At 42.6% G+C, this 13609-nt stretch overlaps 2 protein-coding genes across 2 annotated transcripts; both read right to left on the bottom strand.

Moving 5' to 3' along the window:
• Positions 1-769: 769 nt before the first annotated feature.
• On the bottom strand, positions 770-2770 carry LOC311493432 (ependymin-2-like). Its single transcript, XM_084552081.1, has 6 exons — positions 2431-2770; positions 2258-2292; positions 2021-2155; positions 1552-1738; positions 1383-1470; positions 770-1293 (listed from the first exon to the last, which is right to left on the bottom strand). Exons 1-6 carry the CDS (start codon positions 2495-2497, stop codon positions 1173-1175), a joined length of 633 nt encoding a protein of 210 aa, XP_084408207.1. The 5' UTR covers positions 2498-2770; the 3' UTR covers positions 770-1172.
• LOC311493438 (alpha-protein kinase 1-like) lies at positions 2771-13048 on the bottom strand (the record flags this gene model as incomplete). Its single annotated transcript, XM_084552094.1, has 13 exons — positions 2771-5246; positions 5647-5833; positions 6163-6325; positions 6405-6552; positions 6904-8599; positions 10951-11055; positions 11143-11238; positions 11353-11429; positions 11526-11612; positions 11711-11770; positions 12017-12215; positions 12346-12500; positions 12928-13048. 13 exons carry the CDS (start codon positions 13046-13048, stop codon positions 5032-5034), a joined length of 3309 nt encoding a protein of 1102 aa, XP_084408220.1. The 3' UTR covers positions 2771-5031.
• Positions 13049-13609: the final 561 nt, after the last annotated feature.

The following is a 13609-nucleotide window of genomic DNA, read 5'->3' on the forward strand; positions in this document are numbered from 1 at the left end:
TTGAGTCCTCAGTGGTGCAGCAGCCCTCTCAGAATCAAGGTAAACAGACTCTATTTATAATTGTGGGCTGCCCCCCTGTGACTCAGCTGGCTGATATATGTTTATATCTGGCCTGATCAGAATCCGACATTGATTTAGTGGATGAAAATATCCATGTTGATAATATCAACCCCGAAAGCCTCCTTAAAGGGGAATTACCGTTTTTTACAACCTGGACCATATTTCTGGCATGAAATTTGGAGTCATTCAGAAGATATTTAGATCCACGTATATGTATCCATACAGTGGGAGTGAATGGGGCACCGAAACACAGCCTCTAAATAAAGCATTATGTGCCGCGAAACTCGTTCATTTTACCAATATTTTGTTATGATATGCTAGTGCTATTCCCCGTTGAGTCTGGAGTTACCTGTTATCTATTCGCGGTTTGAAAAATGAACGAGTTTCGCCGCAGATAATGCGTTATTTAGAGGCTGCGTTTCGGTGCCCCAGTCACTTCCACTATATGGATAAACGCAAATCTAAATATCCTCCGAACGACGGCAAATGAGACCAAAGTTATATGCGTGAGTAAACGATCATATTTTATGCCAGAAATAAGGTTGTAAGAGGTTGTAAAAAACGCTAATTCCCCTTTAAGTCCTTCTTCAGACAGAAATGAAGAAGCTGCTTGGTTGTGTCACCTCTCATGTGAAAGTCTTCCTCAATTCCACTTTGGTAAGAGTCGAGGAAGGTTTTTCGTTTGAGAATCGACGTGTCCTCTCTAAACTCTAGCAAATCCACCTCTTGTCTACAGGTCTTCTTCAGAACGGAAGGACGGAGGCGGCTGTTCAAATGAAGTGAAAAGGTTTCTAGATTCTCAGCCATGTCCGCCTCTCATTTGAAAGTCTTCCATTTCAGACACAAGTCAGCATTCTGCCACAATCTTACAAAGCTAAATAAATATTGCGTTGAATGTAATTCAGATCACGGACAAAGGACATGGCATTCTTTTGATATTTTTAACACTTTATTGACTGTGATCAGTACAAAGCAGGGCCACGTGTGAGACATTGACCCTGTGATTTAGCAGAGGCGCACCGCCACCGTCAAAAATGATCATCTCAAAACACACATATTTGAAGTGTGATGCCGATTAGGTTTGAGACTTTTAGTTACGCCCTCAGTGCAATTCAAATGAAGACGCTGATGAAGTCGCCAGGCTCCGCTTCACCGTCTTCCATCACTTTTGGGCAAAAGTCTGGAGGGTTGAGCAGATCGGGCTCTGTAATCCCGACGACGTTGTTGAAGAAGCTAGAAAACACGAAGAAGATGTCGACATCAGTTGGATGGAAGCAGATAATAGGCAGTTTCTAGTTCCAGTTGTGTTAATGCGCACTAACCTCGTCACCACCCAGCCATACTGACTAGTTTGGTAATTAGTGTTGACGGGAATGCATCCAAACTCAGTCACTACGGTGCTGTACTTTCCTGGAGTGAAGGTAAAAAACAAATGCGTTCATAGAGTGCTGACAAACAGATAGTCAAGAGCTCCATTCGATGCTCTCTCACCTGCTTTGCTTGGCAAATCTCCCCACCAGGAGTTGACCAGGAGTCCTTCGCCGGGTCTTGACGAGCTGCCCACAACAACCTGGCCCAGCAGGGAAGCATCCTTTGGAACCGCCCACGGCTGGAAATCTGCCTTCAGGGGTCTTTTCGTGCACGTGCGGTTGTGCTCAAAAATCTCATACATGGTTGCCTGATGAATGAGTCGTGGAGCGATAAAGATGATTACTGATTTGTTTGCAACTTGAGCACTCGATCTGTTTCTTTTCATTCAAACTACTTGCACCCAGGGACACGACTCGAGTCGGTCAATAAAAATAGATTTTATCTGTGAATTATTTACTCTTGCTCCATTTTACTGCACACTCCTAGGTGTTGTTGCTCTTAAATGTGTTTTGAATGGACAATCCAAGGAGTGGAATAAACTTGGAAGTAAATCTATGTGTCCCTACTAGAACAGTCGAAAAATCTTCACCTCTTTGAAGAGCAGCAGAGCGTCAAAGGTGAATGACTTGTTCTCGTAGGTCCCTATCTCCCTGAGCCGGACCCGTTCCCCCAGTCCGTCGTACAGGTACTTGGCGTACACCCACAGCTTTTCATTCTGTGTGGACTGAAAAAAAACAAAAAACAACATAAAATGTGTTTAATTTCACATCTTCCCACATTCACATGGTGTAAATATGTTTTGTTTTAAATAAAATCGTACACTCACCACAGTGAGGGCCCCGCTCAGAAGAGGAGGAGTTGCTGCAAGACATTGAAGAACACATTTGGACCAGTTTAAGACAGCAGTGACAGTGCAAACAGTCATCAGTATGGATTAAAGAAACGTATCCCTGCAATGAAGATTACAATCACGTCTGAGATGTTCCTTAGTTTACTTACAGCACGGATGAGGCTTCCTGGCCAGGCAGCCTGCCAGAAAGCACATCAACACAACGAGGAGTCTCATACTTGCACCTGTTCACCGACGCTCTCAAACTGTCTTACTGTGCTCCAGGGGGAGACTCGCTTCCTTATAAGCACCGGCTCCGGCAGAAAGTCCCGTTTCCTGGTTTTACTTTCAGCCGGGTGAGCAATTCCTCCCACCTCTGTTATCTGAGACATGCCATAAAAAAACAATAACTCTCCGCACATTATAGGCTGGTGAATGTAAAGACAAATGTACAGCAGGTTATACCGTGTGGCGCAAATGTTTATGAACTTTATTTTTTTAAGAGAAAGGATGCAGGACACTGCTTCGGTGAGCACAAACTTCCAAAACGCAACCCCTTTTTGTGACGGAACTTTTCAGAACTTTTCACTGAGGGCTTTTGAGGGTTGTGCACAGCAGGTCAAGGGTAAAGAATGTTGTTTGTGCAGCACAAAAGAAGGAGGCTAATAAACTCAGAACTGGATTTAGGCCGACTGTAGACGACTTGCACGCACCTTGACTTGCATGTGTGACATCACGGTCATATGACTGTGGAGGTGTGTGACTGCAGTCATCTGACTCCATTACCTCACTATCTCATTGTGAGATGACATGTGAGCACATAAACCTGATTTGCTTAACGGCGGCGTCGCTTTTGTGCATTTAACAAATACGCAAAGCTCAATATGGTTTCCAGTACAATGTTTACACCACGTCGACAGGTAGATTTTATTCAAAGCAGCTTCCAGCTGAATTCACTCGACACACGAAGCTGTAGAAACATACGCTTTTAGAGATGATTGTGATTTAGCAAAATGTTATCAGAGCCATTTATCATTTTATATGCAGTCTCCTGTTGGACTAGTTATGACAGGGGAGACTATTAAAACGCTCCACAGGTGACTTTTGATCATAGTTCAGCTTCAGTTTTCCATAAATTCACATGTAACATTAACTAAACGGTCAAACACAGAGGAAATAAAAAAACAAACATAAACATGTTTCAGTGTTGATCTGTCAGGCATTCAGACTATCAAGGCATCATCCACACAGATGTTCAGCCTCACCAAAAGTTTTTCCATTGTTTGATACTTTAAGAATTAAACCACTCCACCGATCAGCCACAACATTAAAACCGCTGACAGGAGAAGTAAATTGACCATCTTGTGGACCTGGCATTCATGTGGATGTGACTTAGACATGTAGCACCAACCCACACACAAACGCTTTAGGAACAACTAAAAAAAACATGAAGAACAGGACAAGGTGTTGACCTGGCCTCCAAATTCACTAGATCACAAACGGATCCAAGCATCTGTGGGATGATCCACGGAGGACCCTCCCCTCAACTCTATGCCTGATCGGTATATGTGTAATCTGTAATATGCATGTACTCAGCCTAATAAACCTCATTAAACTTTCAGATTAAGAAGAAATCTTGATACTGGATATGAAAGCGTGTAATAACTGCTATAACTGATTACCTGACGAACGTCAACAAAGCTTTTGACACAGTAGTTAAATAGTTAGTGCAGATCCAGATTGTTTTTTTTCAGCATCAGGTGGTTCCTGCACTACTATTCCAGTTAAGACAGCATTCCAGTGACATAGTGAAGAGACAGTGATGGATTACGAAAACATATCTTCATCATTTGAAAGTATTTTATTATGTAATGCACTCATGTGTTTTCATGATTCAGTCATTCATCTTAATTCATAGTTTCATTACATTTTTAAACCTGTCAAGTATTTTTGGATTGCAAGTGACTATCTGACAAGAGAGCTTGGATTATATATTAATATATGTATTTTTTTTTTCAGTTTATCAATATATATGAAGAATTTTAATTGTTAAAATGATATAAAAGTTTTTAAAATGCAGCACCTGATTTCCATTCATTCATTATCTATCTCCGCGTATCCTCTAGAGCTTCCCAGCCGACACCTGATTTCCATTTATATTAATACTAGGAAAATAAATTGTGCTTCAGTGTTTTCACAAGTGACATCTATAAGCCTTGGAAATCTAACATTAATAGGATTTCATAGCTGATAAAACATAATTTTTATCACTCAAAATCAGATTTAAAAAAATAGTATGAGATCTACAGTACACTGATTAACCCTCCTCATTTGAAATCACTCACGTAAACTTCTGTCAAGTTAAAGCCACGTAATTCATAGCCTTTTAATTCACGTGTACAGTTTTAACCATAGACTGTATAAAGATGTATGGAACTGCTCCTCAAAAGTGAAGCCAAATCAAGTAGAGCTCCCCCTGGTGGTATAGGTCCGCCCCCTCCATGTTAGTGGATGGGACTTTTTTTTCCCAAGGATGGTTTCTATTGTTTTAGGTAGTTAATTTAATGTTGATGCATGTTCAAGTGTCAATTTTTTGGATAAGCTTGGTTTTAGTTAGTTATTTGACACTACAGAAACAGGACGTGAAACACTAGAAAATAGTGTCAGTTTGGCCAATGCGAGGAAGTGGGGACATCTTGTCCATATACAGTCTATGGTTTTATCACATTGTTTCTTGTCATCATAAAACTCTTACACAATAATTCAACAACTCAGAAACTCTTCTGAGGAACAACATGTGGATTTGTGGTCAGTGGAGGCAGTTTGAGCAGCTCGCAAATCTCGTTGCACTTCTGTCCATGCTGGTCTTCCACAAAGTACCTGAGCCCCCTGTCAGCGAAGTTAGAGCGCCCTTCGGGGATCCTGGTGGAGTGAATCTGGGGGTCAGTGAGGTAGGTTAAGCCTTTGCCGTTGGCTGTCACCCATCCTGTAACAATAAACAAAACAAAAATAAGGCCAATCTTTTCCACGCACACTCGACTTTGGAAATACATCATACATAAATAGATTAGATTAGATTAGATTAAGTGTCTGTCGGCCAAGTATACTTGTGTATACAAGGAATTTGGTCTCTGCAACCGTGAATGAGTGAATTAGTGAACACACACAAAGCACACAGTGAGGTGAAGCACACACTAACCCGGAGCAGTGAGCTACCATGCTACAGCGGCGCTCGGGGAGCAGTGAGGGGTTAGGTGCCTTGCTCAAGGGCACTTCAGCCGCTTTCTACCGGTCGGGGGTTCGAACCGGCAACCCTCCAGTCACAAGCCCAAAGCGCTAACCAGTAGACCACGGCTGCCCCGTAAGTAAGTAAGTTCAGCTCCTACCTTGCAAGTCTACGACAACTTCCTGGCCGTTAGAAAACAGGTAGGTGAAGTGTCCAAAGGCGAGCCCATATTCTGTAGCCTGGAAACGCATGTCCTTCTTTATCGTGTTGTTGGTCAGTTTGACAAATTCTCCCACCATGTAGGGCTCCACCGTCACACAGCACACAATCTCGTCTCCCTCCAAAATCTATTCACAAATACAGAAAACAGTAGGGGCATTTAAAAAAAAAAAAAACATTTGATGACTGTTTTGACATGTATGCAACTCAGTTTTAGTAATCCCATTGCTTTTTTTTTTATCTCATCAAGAGATTGAAAATGGTGATTTAAAATGTTCTGTCAGTTCTTCACAATAAATATATATCTTACTTTATGTGTTTATACTAGAAACTGTGAATGAATAAATATTAATTTAAATGCAATATGTGCCATTTGTACCTCCCTCTAAATTAAGCAAGCTGTTACTCATCCATTTCATGTATGGCTTGTGCTTCACGGTCACAAACAGTGCCTCACCAACAGTGCCTCTGAAGGAATGAAGAAGATCTGAGCCATGACTTCTTCGTCGTAGAGGCTCTTGTTGAATTCAGTCACATAGTACTGGGCTGTCATCTGCCTCTCCACATCTTTCAGGTGAAACTGGATCCCCCTTGGCTTAAGGTAATCTTTCCCGACGTAACTGAGGACACGGATAACGGACAAAATGAGACGTGAGGTGACCATATTTAGGCTAATCCTTACACCGCGCAGCTGCGTACCTGCTTAACCTCTCCTCCTGGTGTAAAAACTGCACCCATATTGCTCTTCTCTGCTTGCCCTCCTCCCCCATCGGCTCTCCGATGTAAACGCACGTCTCCCTGGCTGTCCACAGCCCCGTGGTCTTGGAGAACTTTAAATGAAGAGCATCTAGTAGAGATAAAACGCAGGTATAAGTCGATAGTTGTGATGTTTTATTTATCTTGCAAGACATGGCTGGGTTTCTACATAGAAAATATTGGAATTAATGGCGGCACTAAAAGGACAATATTGTAAATATCAAAGACAGTAGGCTTCATCCTCTGATGATCATGAATGTCAAATCCTAAACTTCATGGCAATCTAATCACTATTTATTTATCTATTTTTAATCTATTTTAATCTATTTTTATTTTAGAGACTAGATTCCCTACAGCCACACTACTACTGAGACTTATATATATCATATATATATGAATATACTAAGGATAAAGTTTTGCACCTAAGCAAATGCAAACTTACTGTGGGAAGTTCTGTGTTTCTTGAGGTTGAAATTCGCCTTGTCACTGTGCAACCTCTTCAGTAGACATTCGTGGCAAACTCCAGCCAGGAGAGCTTGGTAGTCCTGCAGTGACAACAAAAACTGTCTTGCAGGGTCCACTCCAGATACTGTGCTGTGGTTTAGGCAGCTGTGGCACAAGCGCTTCTTCCTCTGGGGAACGCTCTCATTTTCTGTATTAGTCACGTTATCGTGTTGGTGTCCACTTTGATTCAACTCCAGCATCTCAAAGGAACTCTCTAGGGACTTTTCTGTGTCGGCACACTGTTCTGCCTGTGAAAGGTTGGGTGGGGTTGCAGGCTTTACAGGTTCTGGATCAACTTCATTCTTGATATTATGGTGACTGTTTGTGACTTTTGATCCAGATGCGCGGTCTCTGTACGTGCGCTCAAGAGCTGAATCAGTTGTTTCAGAATCGAGGGTTTCCAAGAGGAAGAAGCTCCCGTCGGAATCTGGTGTTGTGCTGCCTCGGCCGGTTCCTGCTTTTGATCGACTACTCAGCTGTGGTTTTCCACTTGTGAAGGAGCTCAGGTCGGCTGGGATTTTCTCCCATGATGATTGGGAACTGAAACTATCACTAAGAAAGCTAGAGGATGTTTTAAGAGTTAGCTGGGATAAAGATTCCACTGCTCCTACATCAGGTTTTTGTCTCACAACAACAATATCAGTCACCCAGTCGTCCTCGCTGCCCTCTGTGTCTATATCAGCCTGCATCATTTCAAACTTCTCTGAAACACTGTCCCCACTGGAGGAGGAAGTGGCAGGTACTGCGGATATTGGAATCGTGTGGGAACTAGGACTCGAGTTCGAACCCTGTAAATTTTGCTTCTTGTTTTTTTCTGCAGTCTGACAGCTCTGATTGCTCGCAATCGCTCCATGTCCAACGGCAATGCTTCCTGCATGGTCACCGCTACTGGGTTGAGGGTAGTCTGAATTACTTGAGGAGACGTTCTGCCATGAGGAGCCAAGGCCACCTGTGCTTCCATGAGCTGTACATCGGTTGGACGGCTTTTCTGCTTTGGGTGTGTCTTTTAATACTTTGGAAGTTTCGGTGGAACGGTCTGTGTTGAGTGTACCAAAGGTTGTTCCAAGGGCTGTTATACAGAGCCTTGCCCTATTGTTCTCACCTTTAGTTTCCCTACAGTTTGTGTGCGCGGTCTCGGATAGTGATGCATGGTACTTCTGAAATCTCCTCATTATCTTTGAGAACCCTGCCAGAGTAAAGTTTACAGAGGTGTCCTTCATATTTCTGTAGCTGTCGGGGATAAATGAACCCTTATCTGAATTAGGAAAAGGTTCCACTTGCAACAGATGCTTCACTTGGGCAACCAGGTGCATGATCTCAGTACAGAGGCTGTCTTTGTCTTGGGTATTCTCATCGCAGTAGTCGTAGAAATTTGCCAAAGCTTTTTGACACGCTTGCTGTGCCTGTGTCACAACCTCTGGATGAGTGCCAAGCCACTTGTGAGCAACAGTGAGGGAATAGGCAGCCTTGAGGAAGGTATGAAGCTCCTGCTTGCTGGTGACCAGATCACCCTCTTCTTTGGTGAGCAGGCCAATTGCAAACGCTTCTCTAGCCTCCAGGAGGAATGTCTGTCTTTGAGGGGCAGGGCACTCCAATGAGAAACTGTAAGATAGCAAGCAGGTCCCTTGAGCTGTCTAAAGAAACACAGAAGCAGAACTGAAGGACCGTACCGGTAATTTCCACAGCAGAGAGATTATTTTTTGTGTAGTTGTATGACGTACTGCAATCAAACTTTGGTGAAGCAAATCTTCAAAACAGTAAAGACATTCTGTTGAAGACTGCATACTTTGGAATGTCTTACAAGAGCAGATACTTAATATTGAGAGACAAGACAAGAGAGAAACGATATGAAAGTAGATATGTTAAGTACAAAAAAGATTTACATATTGCATCAGGTTTAAGTACCTAACCAAAAAGTTGACAAGAACCAACTAGTGTTAATAGCAGGTTGAGGTGGTAAGGAGGCTGAATGTACATAATGACATCCATGAATACTGTGAATAAAGACAAACTCCAATAGGAGTTGCACCATGTATTGCACCAAATTGACATGAGGTACTATGTCTGTGAAGGTTCTCAGTCATCCAGGTCATGGTATATCCAAAAAAAGTTCAAAAAACGAAGACGGTGACTCCCGTTCCCAAGTCTTCTCAAAAAACTCTACAAGTCCAGTTCCCTTTTTTGAACCTTTATTGGACATGAGGTACTGATATGAAGCAATACAGAGATGAATGCCTAAAAGAAGCTTAGCAGCAGTGCTGAGAAATGGTGATGTTAAAGGACAAAGAACCTCCAGAAATGCTCCTTCTTGCATTGATGGTGCAGCAGTCTCTGGCTAAAGGAGCTACCTAAAGTCCTAGCTGTCTCATACAGGGGGTTGGTTGTTCTTGATGTTTGACAGCTTGGCCAACATCCTCCTCCCCCCACCTGCTCCACTGAGTCCAGAGGACATCCCAGGATGGAGCTCGCCTCTTCTTCAGTTTGCCCAGTTTAAATACGTAGTTCATTAAGGATACTGGGCCCCAGTAAAAATACTGCTCTGTACTCGTAGAGCCTGAGGCTACAATATGTAACCAACACTGTCTGTGCAGGTAGTTGATTGGTAGGCAGGGTAGATGACTGTTAATATATTTCTGATTGTTAATTCTTTTGTGTTGATGCAATGGCAGTTGGATTCGCCTACTCTTGCCTGGAAGACATACATCGCAGGGGCGGGGCTTCAGGGGGAGCTGGGAGGGCGTGCCCACCTTCCTCCGTGCTGGGGAAGGTGGGCTTCTCCCGCGGCTTGGGCCCTGAGGTGCTTTGCTCATAAGAGCAATGCTTTCATAGTATCACAATCAACTTCGCTGCCTGTATGTGGGCTTATATAGGTTGCCCCAGTCAGGATGAGTCATGGTTGCCAAAAAACTTTACATGACTGACTTTAGTGATGTAGTAGGTGTACAATATTAAATAAAATGTTGTGCTGTATGACTGGCGTTATTTTCACTCTCACATTTCACTTTACGACGTGCAAATTTACAAGTGGATCGCAGATATTGTCTCCAAGTGTATTTTGGGTAAAATCGCTAAACTAATCACGAGCCGCTCAGAGTTTACAGAGAGGGAGCGGGAGGGGACGAGGCTGGATGACGAGGAGCAGGGGAGATGAGGGGATTGGATGGGAGCCATCCTCATGGCTCCCATTGGTCAATTTCTATGCAGGATTACAGTTGATAGAATGAATGAATTTTTTTTTTTGTTCTTTTTGCTATCCATATTGTGAAGATCGGACAACTACCATATTCCAGATCGTAGAGTATAACTTTAACATGTGTATAATGACGTTATGATGAGCTTTATTATTTGGGTTTAAAGGGCCCGGTCATGTGCCCCGCCCCCGGCCCGTCTCTGATTCGTTCCGCTAGTGATACATCGGTACATAATATGACACACAAAGTGGCATCAGTACATACTTATGGGGAGTACACACAGGAAGGGAATTTTAATTTTAAATTTGGCGTGTGACAGGCAAAAAAAGTCTTTGCACACACATATGTGTGTGAATGTGTGTATGCTTGTGTGAACGAATGGGTAGATGTGTCTGAGACTGTAAAGCGCTTTGAGTGCCAATAGGTAGAAAAGCGCTATATAAAAGCAAGGCCATTTACCATTTACCATTTACATAGTCTCAATGACCAAAGGAATCAAGGAAACAGCGTCCACGTCTTTGGTTCCTACCACTAAATTTACCACGCTGATACTGATCTTGATGCGTTAAGTGAACCCTGATGGAGAGGTTACACCTTTGGCAGAAAGAATAATCAGCTATTTCCATACACTTAGCAATATTTTTATGTTCTGCTTGTGTCACTGGGTGAGGGATATGGAAGAGTGTTACCGAAGCAACCAGAGCCACTGACCAAAGTGACTACAAGATTAGTCCCTTAGGTCAGTGGCTGGCAACCGTGAGTGGTGCCAGATATGTTTCAGTAGAACAACTTACCACATTGGTCAACACAAAGAGTGAAGTGTATTGACTGTACACCACTGCCATCTTAGCTGCCTGGGCTGCTGAAAGAAGACGGTAACTCCCGTCCCCAAGTAAAGACTGCTCAAATTTAAAAACAGATAAATAGTGTAAGAAATAAACAATAAACAATAAAAAAATATATTTTTTTTTTTCAGCAGGACTTACAAAATCAATGTCTGGATTATTCCTAAAAGCAAGGAAGTCCTCATCATTCATAGATACCAATATGTTGGCTAGTAAGCCAAGAGAGGTTCCAATGCCCTATAAAACAAACATGGTTTATCGGAGGTTTATTGGTGTTTAAACAGGGCGGACCAGGTCCGACGTCATAATATGACAGCTGCTGTGAAAGTATGGTGGTTCAGTCTGTGCTACCTTTTTATCGGGTTGAGGAAGTGAGTAAAATCCAACCATAGAAGCCCAGATTAGCTCTGCAGCCTGCAGCCACAGTCCTGAAACAGAGCACAAAAGCCGTAAACACAAAGGAAAAAAAAAAAAAGTGACAGAGCAGTATCCGTTTTCTTTCCACTTGGTAAATGCGCTCTTACCTAGCTTTTGCAAAATCATTCCACGCACTTGAACGCTTACAGCCTGCACAAGAACCCTGTCACTTTCACACTGGTATATCCAACAACCTGTGTATCAAGAATAAATGTGAAGGCCACTCTTTTGTTCGTAGAAGACAATTCAATCCATCATTAAAGGCATTTAAAATGACATAGAGGGAGTTTACCTGTTGTCCCGCTGTCGTTAATCAGTTTGCTCAGGATGTACTCAGCCTTCTGCAGTTTACCTGAGGGCAGATGATAATTATGTTCACATTTATCCATCTCTCTTTAAGCCAAGCATCAAATACCGTTATAATGAAAATGCAGAGAAAATGACAAAGTAATGAAAGCCTTTCCACGTGCAATTTCCCCGCTATGAGTTCGCATCAATCACTGTAATTTCCCAAAACAATAATTAGGATGATATATGAAGTGTTACTCATCCAGTCACACCATTCATAGCCCATAAAACTAAGGCCCGCACGCCGTACCAGAGTTAAGATAGACCCTGGCCTGCCGTATGACCAACTGGGGGGCTATGGGGGTGTCAGGGTGCTGTTTATGGAGCAGCTTGATGATCCTGAGCAGCCGGCTCGACTCGTCGGTCCAGTAGAGGAAGCGGTCCACTAGGAAGGCCACGGACAGTGCTGAGCGTGCCTCCTGAGCCATGATGGATGCTTCTAGTACAGCCTGGCAGCACAACAAACACATCTCATGCATAACGGGGAGGGGCTTGTGCAGTTTTAAACATTTGGCAACACCACAAGTCTCTCTGTTTGTTGTGTGATTGTTATTGTTATTATTATTATTATACTATTACCAGTAGTTGAGGTAGGTTCTTGCTAATGAGATCACTGAGGTTGGTCTTGTCATTGGCACTGACAGACTGCTTGTACTGCCACTTCTCCGGCACAAAGGGCCACTTCATTTCAATGGCCTCCTGCAGCAGGGAAGCCAGTTCCTCACAAAGCGAGTCTGCAGGAAACAGAAGTGGAATTTCATAAGTTGCACAACGGTTCCACTGCACACATTAATGGACTGAAAATACCTTGAAGTCAGCCTTTAAATAAAGGTTTTACATAGTAAACTTCAGTCTTGACTACAAAACCTGACAAAAATAATAAGAACAGAACTCACTCCCCGCAGAAAGATTTGGGTTTTAACAATTTGTGTGTTGTTAAAAGCAGAAAACTTGCGTCAATATCAAAGCAAACTGATAATGTTTTTGACTTTCCACGCCCTTGTACGCACATGAGAACAGAGGAATTAAAGCCAAACAAAAGAAAACATGTTGTTTTCATGCCTGAAAGAATGCCTCTGTCACTCACTATCTACACAAACTATGTGTGTGAACTCAAAACATCTCCAACATTTGACCGAATAGCACCATCTTGTGTCTGACCTCTGCATTGACGGTAGTTCTCCCTGTGTGCTTCAGACGGCTGAGTGGACTCGTGAGCTGCTGCTGCTTTTGCAGCTGTGAAGCACCCTTCCAGTAAACGCCCCACCTCCTTGCTGTCCATTCTGGTTAACAGATGCTATAGGTGTTGGCTGGGGTGAAAAAAAAAAAAAGTACGCCTGTCTTTCTTGGTCTTTTCACCGCTGGTCCTCTACATTGAGTAATTCAAGACAGGGGGAATCCCATGGAATGACCAAACTGCTGTTGAGAAAGGATTGCACCATCAGGCCTTTTTTCTAAGTTTCAAAACATGAATGAGTTAATTCAATGTCAAATGAAAATGCAGTTCTGCTGTTTTTCTCATTGTAATTCTTGTGTAAGTTTCGTTTTCCATTATCAATTATATCGACTCAGGTCGTAAAGATTTGCTTTCGGTCCTGGTCCTTGGAAGGTTAAATCTTGAATCTATAATAATCTATGGGATTAATTTGTTGAAACAGGAAGGTTAAATCTTAAATTCATAATAATTTATGGGATTAATTTGTCGGAAGAGGACGCACAGTTAATCTGCAACTGTTGAGATCACTTTAAAGCTACAGCGCAAAGAGATATGTCTCCCCCTAGAGGCAACTGAGGTTAATACAAAATATGTAAAAGTTATTTAGGGTGAACTTGTGAACTTACT

The sequence above is a fragment of the Chelon labrosus genome (genome assembly GCF_963514085.1).
Source record: "Chelon labrosus genome assembly, chromosome: 1".
Taxonomy (NCBI): Eukaryota; Metazoa; Chordata; class Actinopteri; order Mugiliformes; family Mugilidae; genus Chelon; species Chelon labrosus.

What these genes read in the sequence shown, in the direction of transcription:
- LOC311493432 (XM_084552081.1), bottom strand. Translation starts at nt 2,497, where the DNA reads ATGAGACTCCTCGTTGTGTTGATGTGCTTTCTGGCAGGCTGCCTGGCC. An exon ending in TGAGCGGGGCCCTCACTGTG is followed by an intron (nt 2,156 to 2,257) that starts GTGAGTGTACGA and finishes GTTTTTTTTCAG; the next exon opens with TCCACACAGAATGAAAAGCT. An exon ending in TATGGCTGGGTGGTGACGAG is followed by an intron (nt 1,294 to 1,382) that starts GTTAGTGCGCAT and finishes CGTGTTTTCTAG; the next exon opens with CTTCTTCAACAACGTCGTCG.